Here is a 19231-nt window from a genome sequence, read left to right as displayed (position 1 = left end):
TCATAAGAGTTGCGGGTGCAATGGATAATTAATGATATGCAAAGTTGTTTCGTTCAGAAATTCTTACCAGATGACTTGCTTTGGAAAATGAATGAATATATCTCAGCAGACTGAGACAAACAACGTAACCTTTCTGTTGTGCTGAAAGTAGATGTCTATATGAGAATTGTGCAAGGTGATATCGCAATATATCACAGATTTTCTTTTTAAAAACACATGTAGTCATTAAGTATTAATAGTCTTTTGTATTGCTTGTGTTTTTAACACATTTGCATATGTGTGTTGCAGCTCTATGCACAGAAGAATGTGTCCACGGCCGCTGTGTGTCCCCGGATACCTGCCAGTGTGAGCCAGGATGGGGTGGGCTGGACTGCTCTAGTGGTGAGTGCACCATCCTTCCTTACTCCCTCAGTCCCTATTAGTTACTAAGTTACTCATTTAAGCCAAAATGGCTTTACACCCTGCTAGTTTAGTACAATTTACGCCAGTGTACACCTATTGCAAAGCTACTTAGCTTTGTATCCTTTCTTCTTTGCAAACACAGCCAATGGAAAAGGTAAGTTCCTATGAATTCATATTCCTTTGCTGAAAGTGGAAGTGATCTGCTTGGTGAATCTAACATGGATGGATGAATGGCTTTGTTGATACATTGTTTAGAAATAATAGAGCTTTTGGAAAATGAATAATAATTAAATGTAGTCCTTTAAATCTAAAATCAGCTAGGATGGGCTTCAGCATGCCCTTCTACTTTTTGATTTTATAGCAGTTTATTTTGAAGGTAACACGAGTAGATCTTAAATGAAATTTGCTGTACAATCAGCTGAGTATAGAATGATTTACAGGATTGGCTTGATAACAGAGTTCAGTGCTGTATATCAGACATCCACCTATACTACATCAATGGAACAAACCATAACTTCTCAACCTAGCCTATGAAAACGTCCAATCCACCTCTCCCCAAACGTGGCTTCACGTGAACATTCAGTGATATGTTTTGTTTTATTAAAAAAACAAACCTAAATAAATAATCAGCAGGCTACAGTGCCAACTAGTGTACCGATGGCGTTTCTGCAAAAAAACTCTACCATCGTAGAGCTAAAGTATAAACCCACACAACACGTTCTCAATATACACAACAATAAATCAAGTTGTCAGAGTAAAGAATGGGAAATTGTATCACTACTGTTAGTGTATGGATCTATGAATTTTCATTAGCAAGAAAGCCATTCCCTGATTAGCAGATGTGTGTAAATCACCTGCTCCTGCGTCATTGCAGCAGACACACAGTTCACCACCAGCACACACACACACACACGGGTGAGGCTGCAACAAGGTAGTGCATGAGGCTTTAGTCGCCTCTCGCCGCCCCCTCCGGAGACTATTGGTCCACTCTTGGTTGGTTAGATGTGCAGTGCAGTGTGGCGGCGCTGGGCTAATACAACTTATTAAAAGACTTGAGCATTGAGACAGGCATTATTCATAACTGTGAATTTCCATCGCAGGCGCCATTCCAGACTTTTCATTTAGAAGCTTTCATCTGTCGAAAATACCGAATGTCTGCCAAATTTCAAATTAAATTTGCCCTCTTTTTTGTAGTGTAAATGGCCTCTCTTGCTTTTTCTGCATACTTTTCCCTTTTCTATATAAAGCATATGAACATTAACAGCCTTCAAGTACAAGTGAACGGCTCTAAGAGGCAACAAAGAACACATTGACATCTGTATGTGCCGGCTATACACCTCCGTTGTGTTTATTTTGTTGTTGCATTATATGTCAAGAGAGGCATTTGACCTGGTATAAAAGCCTGCGCCGTGATTTGATTCCTGGAAATAGGGCACAATGTGTGGTGGTCACATAATGTGTGAATGTGATTATAACGCATGTCACCCAAGCTTGGAGAGAAAGGGAGATGCTTAGCGGCTCAAAGCCAAAGTGAGAGCCTTCCAGCCGGTAACTTGGCTGCCACTTAAAGGCTTGGGACTGGTTTGTGGAGCAGCACCTGGCAGGAAGCTGTTGCGTGTGTTTTTCAGGTAGAGAGAGGAACGTCTCTGACTGTTTTCAGGGCGAGCAAAGGGAAGGCGATAAACTTTGAGAGATTCGCAAAGTCGTCTTGTGGCTGTTTTTTTTCTTTCCCGCCTACTGGGATCCTCCTGCCGATGCCGGAAAATATTTATCCTCTCCCTGGTCTTGAAGCAAAAGTCCCACTGGGACCAGAGATGCACTGTGACCTGTATGGAGTCATAGGAGGGCTCATGTTCAAGGACACTGTGGCTAAGATAAAAGCTGTGTGGATGGGGAAAACAGAGTTTTCTTGTCGCCTGTCAAAATTTTTTAGTGAGTTTAGTTTGGAATTCTCTTGAGGAATGAATGAATGTTTAATTGTTGTTGCTGCTTTGCGTGTTGTGTTTGTGCTCTTGTACATCTTTTTTTTTAATGCGTTCCACCTCTCCGTTTCCCAGTGCAGAACATTAATATTCATTTTTGTGTTTTGATATATAAATTGATAAGTTTTATACTTTTCATGGCTTTGCTCTCTTCTATTTTTATGCTAAAATGTTGTTTTATCTTGTGTTGCTCATCGACAGTGTTCCATTTAAAATTTTAACTGTTGAGGTGGAAAAATGCTTCCAAACAACATTGGAATGAATACTAGACATGACAACAGTTCAGAAATGCTAATTGATTTTTATTTTTACAGCTATAGTTATCTGAAAAACTTATTCTAACAGATGCAAATTTAGCCTGTTGTCCATTTTTCCATGTTTAGTTTGAGGTATGGTCGTTATTGGTTTCTATAAAAATAATGCCCTCCCAAAAGTGTGACTTATATTCCACTTTTTTTCTTCGTTGTATGCCGTTTGGCTGGTGCGACTTATACTGCGGTGCGACCTATGGTCTGAAAAATACACTAGATGTGAATAGCAGAAAGGTTGTGCCTCATTGTGTAGTACATTACAAATAATAGCATCAACTTGTTGACCTATTACTACAAAGACAGACTGAATCCATCCAGCGAGTATGTATTTCAAAAAGACTCCTGCGAGGATTCCCTCCGGCCGCCGTCAACAATATTTACACATTATTCTCAGAAGTGCATGTAAGCCAGATGGTTCTCCTCCTCTCCCACAGCAGCAGGACATTGACATGCATCAGCGTCAAAGACCTCCGCAATGCAAATAGCTTCATCCATGCGTGACATGCGTGCACCCAAAGACACTTGTCAAATCGCTTTCTTTTAGCACACATACACACTCTATCTAAAAAGGCTTGTACCAAGGAAAAGGTACATAAGTTCTGCAATATATTTTAATACAAAAATCTGGATTTCCGGAGGTGATAATATACCCCTCGTTGTTAAATAATATGTTAGAAAAACCACTTTTCTCCATACCCATTACTGCTATATTAAACCATTGTTGAATCCACATTTCTCAAACCATATGTTTAAGTCGTTTATCTACCCTGTAATTCATTGACGACCAAACCAGGTTGTATTCACATGTATCTAATGTTGTTTTATTAATACCTATTGATCAGTTATATATCCAGGCGTCTCCAGCATATTTTAAAAGCCCTATATGTGATGGGTTTAATTAGAAATAACACTGACAAATCATTTATAATTAAACTAACCATTTCATCAAATTTCTGATATTCTCTGTGATTTAGCCATCTTTTTAATTTGTTATTAGTGTCTGAATTTCATACTTGGGTCTTTTTATGTTTTAAAAGTAATGGCCAGTGAAAGTGTATTTAATGATGATTGCCACAAATAAAAATCTATTACATTTCTCATCAGACAAGCATGTAGAAGAGCCTTTTAATGACAACTATAACTATTTTATTTTCTGCCAGCTTGTTTGCCTTCTTCCTTTTCACATTAATTCCGTGGGAATAGTCATGAATCCACAGCACTTTGTTGTATAAATTATGATTGTGTTTAACTATAGCTAGTTATATAACTTGCGGGGGTGATGTATCTGTGTGATGCATGTCCTTGTATCAATGCAACATACTAGTATATTCAAACATTAACCTTTTAAAGTGATCAGTGAGATTTTGCATGCATTTTCCTGGTGAGTTAAAGCTGTTGTTACCGTAAATAGTTTTTTTTGGCCCGGCACGCACATTGACTTGCTTCTCTGCTCCGGAGAGTCTTGTGCCGTCCCATTAAACAGGATTTACAGCACCCACGAGCTCACTACTCCATTACCTTTGGGAGAAAGTCTAAACCGTGCGCATTTTCATACATGGGAGGGCGAGCGTAGCATTTACGCTGTGGCCATGGTCATTGGGATCAAATAATTTAGAGGCAACCCATTGTGATTGCTGTTATCTCACTGATGTTTGTCATTATCCAGTAAGAGTGCGTCTGAGAGTCCGTCCGCATAGATGGTCTGATTTAAGGACATTAAAAAGCCTTATCTGTTGTCCTTAAGAGAAGGTCAGTGCGGTTAAAATAGCAGAAATGCCATGATAACAGTTTAGAGAGACAGAATGTCTCCGGAATACTAATGCAGAACAAAGCTCATTTTGCAGGCTCCATGTCATGCTGGGTTTCAGTCTCTTGCCATTTTTCGGTCTCAACAGACACTATGTATTGTTTTGGATGAGCCGTTTACACTAAGTTATTTGTGTGTGTGTGTGTGTGTGTGCACGTGCGGTAACTTGCAATGTTGTTTATATGCTTGTCAGTCTTGTCTTGCTCCTGCATCAACTCCTCTTCTGAGTCCTCAATGTCCTCGTGTCTTTACCTTCAGACTCTTTACATTAGAATGTCGTCTTCTCTTAATTCGGCAGTGTATAACCTTTCCCACAGATGGGCAGAGTGTAACGAATGAGGTTTCTTTCTGAGGGTTTAAGTACTGTGACAAACATACACAAGGATGATGGCAGAAATGTTTAAAATGAGGTCCATAATTGCTAAAGGAGGAAATGTAATTTTCTTTCACTGTTTGGATTTGTCAAAGTGCTCTCAGGCACTCAATTTTAAATTGTGACCAATGTGGTCCATATTCCCGTGTAAACAATGAACCGGAAAAGTTGCGTGCCCTCTCGGTTCCCATTTCTATTATTCTTCTGTTTTTTGCTTCATAGTAAAACAGGAAAATCTCATAATACTGTCAATTTTCATGGTGATGATTTAGGTTTTACAATGGATATCTCATTCAATGCCACTGGCAGTGATAGTCCACAAATCAAAATGAACTGTGATACTTAGGATTGAATGGTCATGCTTTAGCACTACTAACGGCAATAGACGTCAAATTAGATTGGACTTTTAATTTAGGAAATAATGTTAAAGCCCAATAGAACACTAGAGAAATTGTTGAGCTGTTTTATTTTGTTATTTCCAAGTGGTAATATGTCAGTCACAGTTTTTTTTATTAACTTTATTCACTACATAGGGGTGAGCAAAAATCTAAAAATGTATAAGTGTGTTCTTTTATCATTTTCAACTAGACTGCGCAAAGCAATGTAGATTTTTTTATTTATATTTTGCAATAGCATAGGATACAATTAAGGCCATTCAAAATATAGTTGAACTCTGTGGCAGTATTTTCAGTAAAAATATGCACAATGCACAAAAGCCTTCAGAAGAGTTTGGCTTGTTGATTCAATTCTGTTCTACACAGAGCAAAGCACACATATACGAATAGGTCAAACCCAGGGAAAGCAGAAAGAAAGTATTTGGTTTTGTACATTTGTTTGCCTTTATGTGCCCAAGATGACTCAAGAACGAAAGATTTTTTTTTAATCAAATTTGCAGCATATGTTTGAAAAACGGAATAAAAGTGCTGATTAAATTTTGGGGTCTGTAGGCCAAAGGTCACAGGTCTGAAAAGTCATTTTGCAATAACTTGATAACGGATTAGCCTATTTAACTCAAATATGCAGGTTAAACGATATAATGACAGCGAGGATCAAGGGTCTTAGAGGTCATGAATAGGTTTGCATTGCTTTGAATTTGGTTGCCGAGTCAGAAGTCTGCTCTCTTAGTGCTCCTATATAGTGAGTTTTGGTTGTTTTGTGTGTGTGTGTGTGTTCTGCAATTGGCTGGCGTTCAGCTCAGGGTGTGACCTGTTTTCAACTCTAAAGGCTCCAATTCACTTGTGACGCCATTGAGAGTGACTGGATTAGAATTTGAATGGATGGTCCTCTTTCCTAAGGTCTTGTATTTAAAAAAAAATCAGATAGCAGTATCTCCATTGATGTCACTGAAAGAGTTTCCTTGAAATATAGTAAGAAACAGGATGATTTTTGATTTTTCCAGATTTTGCGTTTCTCAACATGGAATTTCTGAGACAACATTTTTCCCTTTGAGGGCTTTAGTAACTTGAATATTTTCTATATTAAGACATTTGTAAGTAGAGGTACCACAGATTTCCCATCTAACGACAAAAACATTCACAAAGGACATCCTATGTATTCAATCTATTGATGAATTTTGAATGCAGCTTGAGGTGTAATGTCAAAATGAATGCTATCTGGATGAGAACAAATACCTTGCAACGTCTGGTGCAATGTATTATTTATGTAAAATCTCTGTCAGGTTATGAGAGGCTTAGAAACCCCTCACCACCCCCATTTTTTTTTTTTAGCTTTTTGGCATCTTCTCCTCTTGTGTGCACATCAGGGTGACCTTGCTTTATTCTAGGTTTGGGGGAGTATTAGCAGTCCCTCTGGAATCCTGTGGTGCCCCTGCAATCTCCTGATGTTTAACCCTGCACTTCATCGCAGTGGTGCAGTGATTACAGGCCATCCTGAGGAACATCGATTGTCCCACTCCTCCTAGGCAAGCCCCACACAATGCTGACGAATGAACTCGTGGCCCTGCCAAGTCCAATTAACTGTCAGTGCTGCATCGACGGGCCCCTCCGTTTGTTGAGAGTGAAGAAAAACAAACTTTTAATCAAATTTTCCTCCAGCCCCCCCAGGGTATTTGGGCTGGTATTTTGCATTCTGCGGCGCTCTCACGCCGCCTGCATCCCTGCCGCCCTCTCCAGAGGTTTCCTTGCATGTTGTGGGCCCGAGATAGCGCACCACGCTGCACTTTTTCCTCCCTCGGTTGTCCCCGACTGGTAAATCAGCCGCCGTTTAAATGGTATACTGCCTTGGAGTAGGCTAACAAAAGACTGAATGTATTAATTTGCATTTGCATTACTTAACATATGATACAGTGCTTGGCTCTGCAACACAAATTGCTTTGCGCATTGTTTAACTTGGGTGGGAGTTTACAGCATTTCCCATTGAGCACAGAGTGCGTGTCATTGTTTTGAATAGCAATAAGACAGTTGACTGATCAATGAAAGCCAGGCTACAACCCTGCAAAAAATGTTCCAAAGTATCAACCTAACTGCAAATCTCCTCTGTTAATTCTTCCAAGGTCGAGATAAACAACTGTGCTCTGCTGGCCCTTGATTAGAGTAATGCGGACATTACAAGTCCCCCAATTCAATTAAATTGTTTGTTTTTGCTACACGGGGACAATTACAAAGACAATCTACAATCTACTTCGGCCATTCCCATTCTAGTTAGCAAATATTGACAAAGGATAGACTTAGTAAAGAGGTTTAAATAGACAAAAGTATTGGACCAACATCCCATTACTCTCAAAATAATTTAGTATGGTCCTCAACTTCAGCAGGTTCCATCCTATGAGAAGATTTTGAATTCTATGAGAATTTTATGAACGTTTGTAATGATTTGAGGCAGTCTGGCTCTTACTCCAAAAACATTGAGATCATTATTTTCTTGCTGCCATTGACTCCAATAGATGTCCCTTCCATTTTCCCTTCCCTGTCGTCACTCATACTGAAAATGATCGTTTCCCCCTGCCATCCTTCACGGTAATTCAGGTGGTTGTACATGGATGGTGGCCAAAGTTAGAAAACAGCAAGGCGACTGTGCTGATTTGCCATGTGCTTTGTGAGCAAATGCAATCAAGGGAAACTTTTCATGGTGTGACATTGTCCATGTGCTGACATTGCAGTTCAGCTCAAAAGAACAATTCCCCGTCTGAGGTGTTTAAATTGAAATGGCCGTACCTTGTAATTCGCTTGCTTTTGTCCCGAGCAAATTGTTTAAAAGATCGAATGACAAAATTACACCCCAGCCAGACACGGCACAAATAGAGGTTTTAGGTCTATGGAGCAATATCAACAGCACTCGCAACAGGACTCCCCAACAAGATTTCACGTGCATTGGGCTTCTTACATCGCCTCCTTGTTGAGTTTAATCAAAAGTGAGCAGTGATTACACGTATTGGTGGTTTTTTTTTAGTATTTTATACACTCTTCCTTCAATGCTAGTAATCAATCACAGTTGAAAGCTCACGCTGACAGAAGCTAGAGGAACCTTACGCCTTTTTCCCAGACGACTCCATTCATTTGTTTGAGGCCTCTTTAATGTAACTACAGCATGTTTTCAATCTCTCTCTCTCCTGCGTACACACACTCACACACACACACGTAGCTCTCCATGGGTTTACTTGGCTTTGCCTGTGAGCCTGGAAGAAGAATTATTCATGTGCCGCATGAGTTTCAGAAATGAGGAAGAACAGCGAGACTTTCAGAGGCAGCAGTTCATTCGACACAAACGCCAGAATTTCCTTAGCGTGTTCTTTTTTTTTTTTTTGGTGAAGCGTATTCTCAAAAGAATCAATTTTTATCATCGAGAGAAGATTGTTTAAAAAAAGGGGCAACAATCTGATATTTTCCCCTTTCTGTTCTTTTTGTACCTGCTACTATCTATCCATATTTTTGTCACATTAACTATTCTTTGTATTTTATGGGTGCTTGTTAGAACAAATTGGACGATCACAGGTTGTTATTATTATTATTACCATTATTTATTTATTTTTACGGACAGCGTGTGCCTTAAAATGTTCTAGAACAATTTATACTTTTTTGTACAGCCGACAATATCAGTTTATGGATGCCAGCTAATCATACTTATGGTATCACTTTTCTCACACAATGTACTGATATACTATAATTTGGCACTGGAGGTGCCTGGGCATGAAGAACTCTAGCCCAAAATGGATGGCTTTATAATGATCATTTGCACAATGTGATATCATTAAAAAGCAATTATGCAGTAATTTCTGTGAACCCGTGTTTCTGTGTTGCTTAGTTCATTTAGTCGCTATCGGGGCACTCCAGCAAATAAGAGGGCACATTGCATATATACGTTTATTGGTTTGGGTGCAAACAACATAAAACATACAGCTTGCTTACATAATGCCACTGACCTGAATGTGCCTTACAACAATAATTGCAATAGCATTTTCTATTAAAGAGAAATTGATGTTTAGGGTGCTGCAGCTATTATATCATTAATTTCTTTTAATTGTGTGTCTTGAACAGAAAACAGAGATTTTTTCTTTTTGCTATGGAGTAATTAATATCATATTTGAACCAAAGTTATTATAGGAATCCTTCATTTGTAATCTGGACATATGCAAATACTCCAAAAATGTGAGGCAAAAACTATTGAGGATAATTTTAACGCTTTATAGGTCAAGTGATTATTTCTTTAGTATATTTTGAATGTATAAATACAATTTATATAACAATAAAATGTTGAAAAAATTCAAAATAGATACAAATTATGGCTTTCGGTGATTAGAAAACAACAGATGTGCAATTTGTCTGAAGAGAGAGAACTAGCTTTCAATGCCATTGACGGGGCTAGACGTCAAATCCATTTTGAGTGGCAAAGGTTGGCAGTAAATGAACATTGCCAGCCCTCCCAGTCAAAACAGCACCATCAATGTGTGGCTGTACAAATGAAAAAAATTGAAGAAAAGGATGATGAATGACATATGTTTAGGAATGAAGTAGGCCACATGGATTCATAAAACTCAAATTAGACCATCTGTGGTGGACAATTAGACTTTTTTTTCTTTTTATCATCTAAATTGTTAATAACGATTCTTTGTTTCAAATTTATGTCGACGATGCGTTTTCAATTTCACTCAACAAACACTTAAATGAAAGATATGAAGAGCAGTTTGGATCATTTTAAGTGCTTTCTAGGGAAATTGGCCAAAAACAGGACTGAAATAAAAGTGGTTTAACCATTACATACCCACATTTTCAGCAGATAATTTGTAATAGCTGTTTTACTACTATTATCCATGTGGGTATAAAATAATAGCACAAAAAAACACTATAATTTGCTGCACATTCTTTGACTTTCTCTGATGGAGACCGTCTATTTGTGAGGTTTGACCGAGCCCCTTCTCATTGACCGCCTATGCCCCGTGGTACAATTGGTTCCGTGCTAATTAGAATTGATAATTGAAAAAAGGAAATCAATATTTGTAAATTGGGAGTGCTACGAGTTGGTTTTATCAGGTTGACATTGTTTTTTTTCTTTTTGAATGGTGTGCTGTCTAGCAAAAATGTGACATTGTATTTGAGTAGAACTGAAGATAAAAGAGAAGATCCAAAATGTTGTCTCAAATATTCCACAAAGGGCCACACTGGGTGAAGGTTTTTGTTCCAACTGATCCAGCACTGATTAAACAAGGTTAGAGAGACTAGACTTGGATTGTTTGGCCATTTTGAACTGGCTGGAACTGGCAGGGAACAGGGCCAGAAGTTGACCTAGGGGAAGATACATGGATGGCGTGGGGGAAAGAGAACATGAAAGTGGCTGGTGTAAGGAAGGATGATGCAACGGAAAACCTGATTGGCTTTGGTGACCACCCACGAACAAGCCAAAAGTCTAGTAGAAGTAGTACAAGATGTATTGCAGGAACTGGAAAGTTTTTAATAAGGCACTAATAGAAAGTGTGATGGTCATTTTAACAATATGATGACCCACCAGCTTTTATGGGTTATGTGAGGTTGTTTAGAATATGGGCTTACTTTAATATAGGGGAGTGTCTTTTTTACACTCTGCTTGTGGTGCAACAAAAACAACATGAATGTTTTTATTTGAAATACCATAAAGTTGTTTGGAATTAAGTCTGCAAAGATGCTGTCTGCTCATAATCAGCAGTCCTATTGACCTGGCTTCGGATGTAGCGCGGAGACGCCAGTAAGCCTTGCATCGATTCGCACCTCGCATACTGAATAGAACTCGGTACAATTGATCAGTTCCACTTTGCGAGACTGGCAAGCTCAAATGTTTCTTTTTTTTTCCCCCTAGACTTTTTAAATAAGTTGAGTTATTTGGTCATCACTTTTAACAATCCAGGTAACAAAATGTCACGTCTCGCTTCAACACGACCACCTGCAAGTAGCTATCAAGGCGGTAAAACGCGCGCTCGGACTAAACCGTGGCCGCAATTTGTGTTCGGCACGTCTCCTCCTTCTGTTGTTAACTGGGCCCTGTGCTCATTTGTCCTCAGGAGGGACAAAAATGCAGAAGGCCTAAGCGAAGATGAATTAAGGTGGCACAGATAACACGCCCAAGCTGTAGAAAGCTGCTTTTTCAATCTAGCAGAACCACCCCGATGACTATTGGCAGCTTTTTCTGCATGCTTTCAAAATACATTTGTCAGGCTAACAGTGTCCACGCTGTGTTCTTCTTTTGTTTACCCGTGGTGCCGCCGGTCCAAACCTTGAATGACTGATTTGTAATCCTCGCTCACATTTCAATTCCTCATGCTCGACAGAAGCTGCATACGATCCAACATTTGTGTTGACGAATACATGCTTTTTCAGTTTGGAAAATTAAAATGGCACCTTTTTTGTCCGTTTTTTTTTAATTTTTTTTACCAAATCCCCAAAGCAACCTTTACGCCAAGTCAGGTGTTTCAACTGATATTAAGCTCTCATGAACACAAAGTTTAATTGTTGTTATTGTGGTGGTAATTGTAGTATATATGCTAGTGTCCACTTGGGAAAGATCTATATAAAATAAAAGTCTCAGAACTCAATAAAAATCATTAGAGAAATTTCAAGTTTATTGAACCAAAAAAATACCCTCCTATACTTTGAATTTTGCAGTTTAATGATGTTAATTTTAAATTCCTGGCTCCTTTATTTTATCTTCTGGGCCACTCACCTGAATCAAATGCTGTACGCATTTTCATAATTTCAAATGTTTTCTGTAGTAGTTTATTTTATGTTCCATTCAATTTACTAATACCAAATACATGCAAAGTGATTCTATACAAATAGAAGTGAAACAAAAACCAGTGACCTTTGCATAGATGAAAATGCATTTCCTCACTGCTTGATTCATATCGAGAAACGCATATCCTTGCTAAATTTACTTCCCCGTAGCTACTGATAATGGCCAATAAATGGTCACCGTAAAATAAAGCTGGTGCTCCGGTTTGATTTTCCATAGATGAATAAATAACTAAAACTAATCAAACATGCAACCGATACAATTTCAGCTACAGTATTATAGCTAGATTTCATGTAACAACAATAATCATCATTTTGCCCTGTCGTATCGGCTCTCCCGACAATTCACATTATTAGTCTACACCATTCATTTCTGTCGAAGAAATGTACTGAATGTCCCTGCATGGTTACAAATATCGCATTTTCGTGCATAAGCTGAATTGCAAGATTTGTGTCAGTGTTCCTGGAAAAAGATTATTTTACATTTTGGAAGCGACCAATAATTAGCTTTACTTGTCAAAGAGAAGTGTTGAACAAGGCCAAAACTAGTGGCCCATTTAACAGCAGTTATTTGTTCATGTAATAAAGTCAACCACATTAATTCCATTACTGTAGGACATTTTCTTGTAATTGCAATTTTTTTCCCCTGTAGCTTGTCTTGTTATTTTTTTGAAACGCGTTGTTACATACCAAAATATCTAATTTTCTAATGCTTTTCTAAAATAGTTTTCTTTTTTCAATAACCATTGCAAAGAAAAAAAATGCTAACAGCAAATCAACTATTACTCAGGATTTCAAAGTTCTTTGAGTACCTTAAAGGTAGAAAACTACTTCACTTTTAATATTGATGAGGGATCTCACTTTTTGGAAACAAATAATGGTCGAAACCTCGCAGGTGCAGACTTTTCCAGATGTCCTCTTTTTAATGCGTTTGGCTCCTCCATTTTGTCTTCTTCTGACGACTTTAGTCACCTTATCCTAAAACGGCAATCAGTCGGCACTCAGGAGAACTTGTGAGCAGAGTCAGCTGCTGGAAGTTGTTTGTTCTTAATCCTCTTGGGTCCGGCCAGTCATCACGCCGACTCTTGAGCGCACTTCAAAGCTCGGCACCACGGCTGCCGTGGCTTTCTTAGCCCCTTCTTTGGACGTCACCTTGAAAAGTTTGCCACTGGCTGCTTCCTCACAATGCAATCTGTTTTGTTCCGGCCGGGGAGATTATACCCTGCACCTTGGGATTGTTCTTCTCCCCTGTATGTGAGGTTAGCCACATTCTCACTCTTAGACAGTATGTGCTCTGAGAGTCTAAGTCGTTTTGTGTAAGCGTCCGCTCGTTATGTAGCCTGACCTGGGTCGGGGAAGTAATGGGTTAGGTGGCGAGCCTCGCTGCTTCAGATCTGCCGGGAGACGTGTTTTCTCCACTAAACAACCCTCTGTGGATGAATTGTCAAGTCACTCAATTTAGTACGTGCTCTTCAGAAAAGTACACAGCAAGTACGCTTTCTCAAAGAAAATGAGGTTTTCCTAGTGCCACCATCAGGGCCTACTTCATTGGTTGTCATTAATGGCGCTAAATGATTGCTGCCAGGCCCTCCAAGTCAAAATTTAGATTCATCGATTAAATGTATAGCGTTGTCAACTGGATTGAGACATGAGCATTGTTATGTTTCTATGGTGGCTTGCCATATTTGGGTAATATATTTAAAAAACACATGTAGTAACCCAAAAAAATACCCCAAAATGTCATTGGGACAGGTGGTAGTGACACTATCAAACACTAATTCTATCAAAAATGATAAGGTAGACACAGACAAAGACAAGATGAAGGAGAGAGAGAGACATTGAAAGCAGCTGTTCCTTGATCGTAACCATCTGGAGTTACCACTGAAGATGATAGTAAAGCTTACCACATATATTATTCTTGTTTTTTATCCACTTTTTTTTGGCACACACGCTTCAACCAATACTCATTATTCATACTTTGAAAGGTTTTCTCTTGCAATGTCACCTGTCAATGTTGATGGGAGATTTTTTTGCCCAAAAGCTAAAAGCAAATAGCAAAATAGTACTATTTCATGTAAAGTTTCCTATATTTTTTTTCCTGATTGACATAAGTTACACATTTCAAAAACTAAATCAGGAAACAAGTTGCACAATTTTAGCCATAAGTGGAAAAGACTAGAAAGTGATACGTAAGAGAACATTGCATTCCCTGCAATTAAAATCATTTGCTTCATTGATAATGTGCGAAAGAGCTCAATACTGACAGATAAAAATAGTTGGATGGATAAGTGCTTATTATAATTAAATAAATTAAACAGAAAACACATACCTCATGCATACTTTATGGAGTGAAGCAGCTTTAGTAGCCAAGCGACAAGCACCCTCTGGGCAGACCTGGATAGATCTGTAACGGCAGTGATCATCTTCGTGCTGAGTTCCTGGAAAAAAAACAAGCTTGGCTACAAACCATGAAATAGGCTTCATTGAGCTCCCACATTGGCGCATCACACCTCCGACAAAGCAAACATACAATGACGTTGGCCCCTGAGCCTGCAAGGAATCAATATGGAATATTCACCTAAAAGGCTGCAGAGAAGAGGACTCAAATTGTGGTTTTATGGGGAGCAATAGAGCTCCTGTTGATGGAGATATATCAAGCCGTAGCAATCACTTAAATTGGCACTCCACTCTCTCAAGAACAATTAGGATTGCAAGGCAGCCGACAACCTGCGCTCTGGGCCAATTGCGCTTCCCATAAAAAATGGCTGTTTATTTAACATTGAAGGATTAGCTCTTTGCTTGCAGTTTGTGGGATTATTGAGTGGCTCCCAACACACCTGTCACTTGTGCCTGCGCAAACGTGCTTGTTTTTACACCACTCCCTCAGGCCCCACTTGGTCATGTCATCACGCTATTTACTCCAGCACACGAGAAGCAGCAATTTTTTTTTTAATAGTGTCAATATAACAATGCAGCTGGGGCAGCCAAGAGAACGATTTGGGAAGATGAATGCTGTCTCTTTCACGTTAAGTCTGTGCACTTACTCCAAAGAAATGCAATCAGTTTAGCAAAGTTGGGATAAGTAGCACTTGACCATTATTATATGCATTTTCATTAATAGTGACTTTTATCATTGGGTTAGTATTCACATTCAGTGGTGGCTTGGAATGACTTCAGATTCTAGGGCCATTTTCTGTTGAAGTTTTAATCAATGGATACAATATTGGTTTTCTATCTATAGTGTGATAAATACTACACTGATAAGTCTTTCCACAATATGCTCAATAAATCTTCACAAAGTCCACTGATATTGGAATAGAAAGCCGTCCTGGCTCAGGCTTTGTTCTGGCCTCAACTGGGACAAAAAAAGAAAAAAAATGGCCCTGGCACTTTTGGCTTGTAACTAGTGGAGCACAACTGAATAGTAATTAATGTGTTTCCCAAAGGAATGTATTTCACCATTGTCCAAAAGACAATGTGGTCTAAATTGTATGTAATAATTTAAATATATATAATATATTTGCAGTAGCTACTCTCTAAACAACTGAGAATAAGACTGACAGAAGGTGGGATGTATAATGAATACTTGTCAGCAGATGTTGCAGAGTCTGTGAACCTCACTCAATTAAAAGTCGCCGCAATATCATTTCTTTACGAGTAAGTCCAACACCGCTAATGTGTGTCTTCAGGTTGCGAGAGCGATTTCTGGGGACCTCATTGCAGCAATCGGTGCCAGTGTCAAAATGAGGCCAAGTGCAACCCCATCACGGGGGCATGCGTCTGCACCGATGGCTACCAAGGATGGCGCTGCGAGGAGCTCTGTGAACCCGGTTACTATGGTAAAGCTTGCCAAATGCCGTGCCAATGTCTCAATGGAGCCACCTGTGACCACGAAACTGGAGAGTGCATCTGCGTGGCGGGCTACACTGGTGCCTTGTGAGTAGCCATTTTTCAAAGTGTCTGCTTTTATTTTCTGCCACCTGAGATGAAATCTGTCATCCATTTGTGCAATGGCAGCTGTGGAGAACGCTGTCCCTATGGAAGTCATGGACCCCAGTGTGAGCAAGGGTGTCCCTGTCAGAATGGAGGCATGTGCCACCACATCAACGGGGATTGTTCCTGCCAGGCAGGATGGACGGTAGGCTCTCCTTTAATGGAAAACTCTTATTTGATGCTGTAATCATGTGATTTCTTGTGTGATATTTTTGTTTTTCAGTGTGCTTTTAGTACTTTTTCATGTAAATGATGCATAAGTCATATTATGAGGACTAATCCTGCAGATGTAGGTTTTTAAATCACACTGCTCCTTGAAAAAGGTCAACCCATTCTATTAGTGTTTGAGGCACTATGTGATCCAAAAATGTACTTGCAAGTGGAGGGGAAGTCCTCACCTCTTCTAAAACTAAGTTTGTTTATTCTTTGTTTCATAATGCCTCATATCGTGTGTGTGTGTCAGCCTTGGAACCTTGAAATGTGGCTTCTTTGCCAATTAATTCTGGCAAGGTATATAGAAAACCTATTACAGTTCATATAGAGTCAGACAAAATCCATCAAAAAGTTTTGCATATACACAGCATTCCATTTCTACAAAGTGGTAAGTAGAGGTAACTTAATGATGGTGTAGAAATATACATTCGCCTGACATTTTCAGCAACAGGATATCAAGTAGAAAATGAATGAGTATCTTTGAGGGATTGATCATTTTCTGTCTTTTTTTCCCCTCCTAGGGTTCTGTTTGTGGCCAGCCGTGCCCCCTCGGCAAGTACGGCATCAACTGTAGTAAAGACTGCTCCTGCCGCAACGGCGGCATGTGTGATCATATCACGGGCCAATGCCAGTGTGCGGCCGGCTTCAGCGGGCGCAGGTACCACCACCGTGTCATTTCTGAGCAGTTTTCCATTGAATTGAATTGAATTCTATTGTCATTATACAAGTATAATGAGATTTAAAGCTTTGGCCACATAGTGCACAAATAACAACAGACCCGATTTCCGTACGGGTCAGATAAAAGGATGGTGTATTGATATTCCGTTGCAAGAGGAGACAGTTTCATGCTGACAATTACACAACTTGTAAAGTCCCTTGCTGAACTCTTCTCTTTGATTTTCTAATGAGGCACCAACCTGTTATTTTAGGAGAGAAAGGGAACGCATGAATAAGTCCATTCTCAAGTGAAATAAGTTGTTATATAAAAAGTCCATTATTCCATTTCAAGGTGAGTGGGGAGACTCCAATAGTATTGTAAATGTTTAATGAATCTCGTACTTCATACTGACCAGCCAGGTTTTCATGTCTGCAGCCTTCATCTTGCTCCACTCCCAGCTTGTCCATTGATCTCACGGTGGGCTACATGCTGTTTGGGCTCTGGTCATTAATTATAAGTAATGGGTTTTTATTAAACTCTCATTGAAATCCACATATCTCTTTAGTTCTCCTCGCCTGCTGGAGCGCCCAGAGAAACTCTGCTTTATTACTTCAGTTCACGCAATCGTCTCGCCAATGGAAACTTTGACAAGCGCTTTGCTTGACCTTATTAGTAGTAACAAATATATTTTTTTTGCCATTATTTCTATTCATTTTGTCAACCGGGAGCAAATTAACCTACGTGAAATATTCTGACCCAGCCTACCATGAAAAGACATACTGCGACGATGCAAGACATTTAGTCTTAAATGCATATCATAAGTAGTTTGGAAGTCTTAATCGTCTAGTTGTAAGCACATTCCAAGTCAACTCCTCTTAGCAAGTATCAAATCAAGTTAACAATCCTTGATCAGTTAGAGTTTTATTGTTGTTACTTTGTCCTCTCAACTAGAGCTGAATCAAGGGCAAAAGTGGATGCAAAAAACAAAACAAAAGAGTTCTGGATTTTTTTTGTTTGGCATTTAAATCCACTTCTACTTGGCTACTACATTTACTTCTCATGTTAAAATCTGTCCATGTTTGGCAGTCATTGTTAAAAAATCCAGCCCCTGTTGAAACATTAAAGTGTTGCTCACTTACTGCAGGGAGTTGCTTTGGACCATTTATTCCCTAAAATATGAACGTTTCTGTGTTTTAAATGTGCAAATACAAAACAACTGATTTTAACTACAAACTAAACTTTATAAAAAAAAAAAAAAACAACCGCATCAGGTGAGAGGTTTAATTCCCCATTTGTTTGTTTTAAAGCACTCTACCAAATGTGATTACTGGAGTCATAAAGCAGACATTTTCTTGAAATTAGGATCCATAAAAATGAGTTCATATTTTGGGTTTTCAGAATATATGCACATGAGATATTATGGTAATGTATTATATTTTTTTTGGAACTTTGGGACCGAGGGGAAAAAGCAATTTCCTGCTTTGTGTATTAAGCTAAAAATATTTTTTGCCAACACCTGGGATTTCAGTTTGTAGGCTTATCGCCATTGCTCCTCTGAAAGCATCATAATTTCACAAAGCATCTTCAAAACATCAATAGTTAGTTAGTGCCTTTTAAAGCAGGATTCTGGTTTTGCACAGGTGCCAGGACGACTGTCCTGTGGGCACATACGGCCCACAGTGTAACCACAAGTGCGAGTGCCACAACGGAGCCAAATGCCACCACATTAATGGCGCCTGTTTGTGTGAAACTGGCTTTAAAGGGCCAAACTGCCAGGAGAGATTTTGTCCCATGGGCCTGTATGGTCTTATCTGTGACAAGTACTGCCCCTGTAATGCCACCAACACTGTGAGGTAAGTGAATGGCCTTCCAAAAATTTGAATTCAACCATATAATTAGCTTTGAAGCCCTGCTTATTCAGAAGTCTTAACACTTCTTGCCCGTGTCATTTAGTTTGCATTTCAGTGTGACCTTCACTTCATTCATAATTTCTCAGCATTCATAGTTAATATGCCCCGCTTCTGGCTGCGTAAAAGTCACCACAGAGTCCACAGAGTGAAGGAGAAAGGAGACAGCTCTTTTAAAATCAGCGCACATGTACACACGCTGCTGATGGTCAATCTGATATTGTTTGCCAGTACAAGGAATTGTAAAGATGTTTTTGATTTTACGATTTGGCATGCCGCTTTTCCTGCCTGTCACAGACATTACTATTATGTGGTGAGCAGCTTGGCAGATACATGATAACAGTTTTTTTTACACTTGCTTCAAGCATTTT

At 39.2% G+C, this 19231-nt stretch overlaps 1 protein-coding gene across 8 annotated transcripts in view; it reads left to right on the top strand.

Moving 5' to 3' along the window:
* Positions 1-19231, top strand: part of LOC144215517 (multiple epidermal growth factor-like domains protein 11) — a 67141-nt gene that overhangs the window by 24735 nt on the left and 23175 nt on the right. For all 8 annotated transcript variants that reach the window (XM_077744510.1, XM_077744509.1, XM_077744507.1 and 5 more), the window contains exons 6-10: positions 289-381; positions 15779-16025; positions 16107-16227; positions 16817-16953; positions 18594-18806. In XM_077744510.1, the coding sequence (XP_077600636.1) occupies positions 289-381; positions 15779-16025; positions 16107-16227; positions 16817-16953; positions 18594-18806 (811 nt within the window). The remainder of the gene's footprint in view (positions 1-288; positions 382-15778; positions 16026-16106; positions 16228-16816; positions 16954-18593; positions 18807-19231) is intronic.

The sequence above is a fragment of the Stigmatopora nigra genome, chromosome 22 (assembly GCF_051989575.1).
Source record: "Stigmatopora nigra isolate UIUO_SnigA chromosome 22, RoL_Snig_1.1, whole genome shotgun sequence".
NCBI classification, from domain to species: Eukaryota; Metazoa; Chordata; class Actinopteri; order Syngnathiformes; family Syngnathidae; genus Stigmatopora; species Stigmatopora nigra.
Note: the sequence above shows the minus strand (reverse complement) of the source record. Positions and strands in the feature narration are given on the sequence as shown.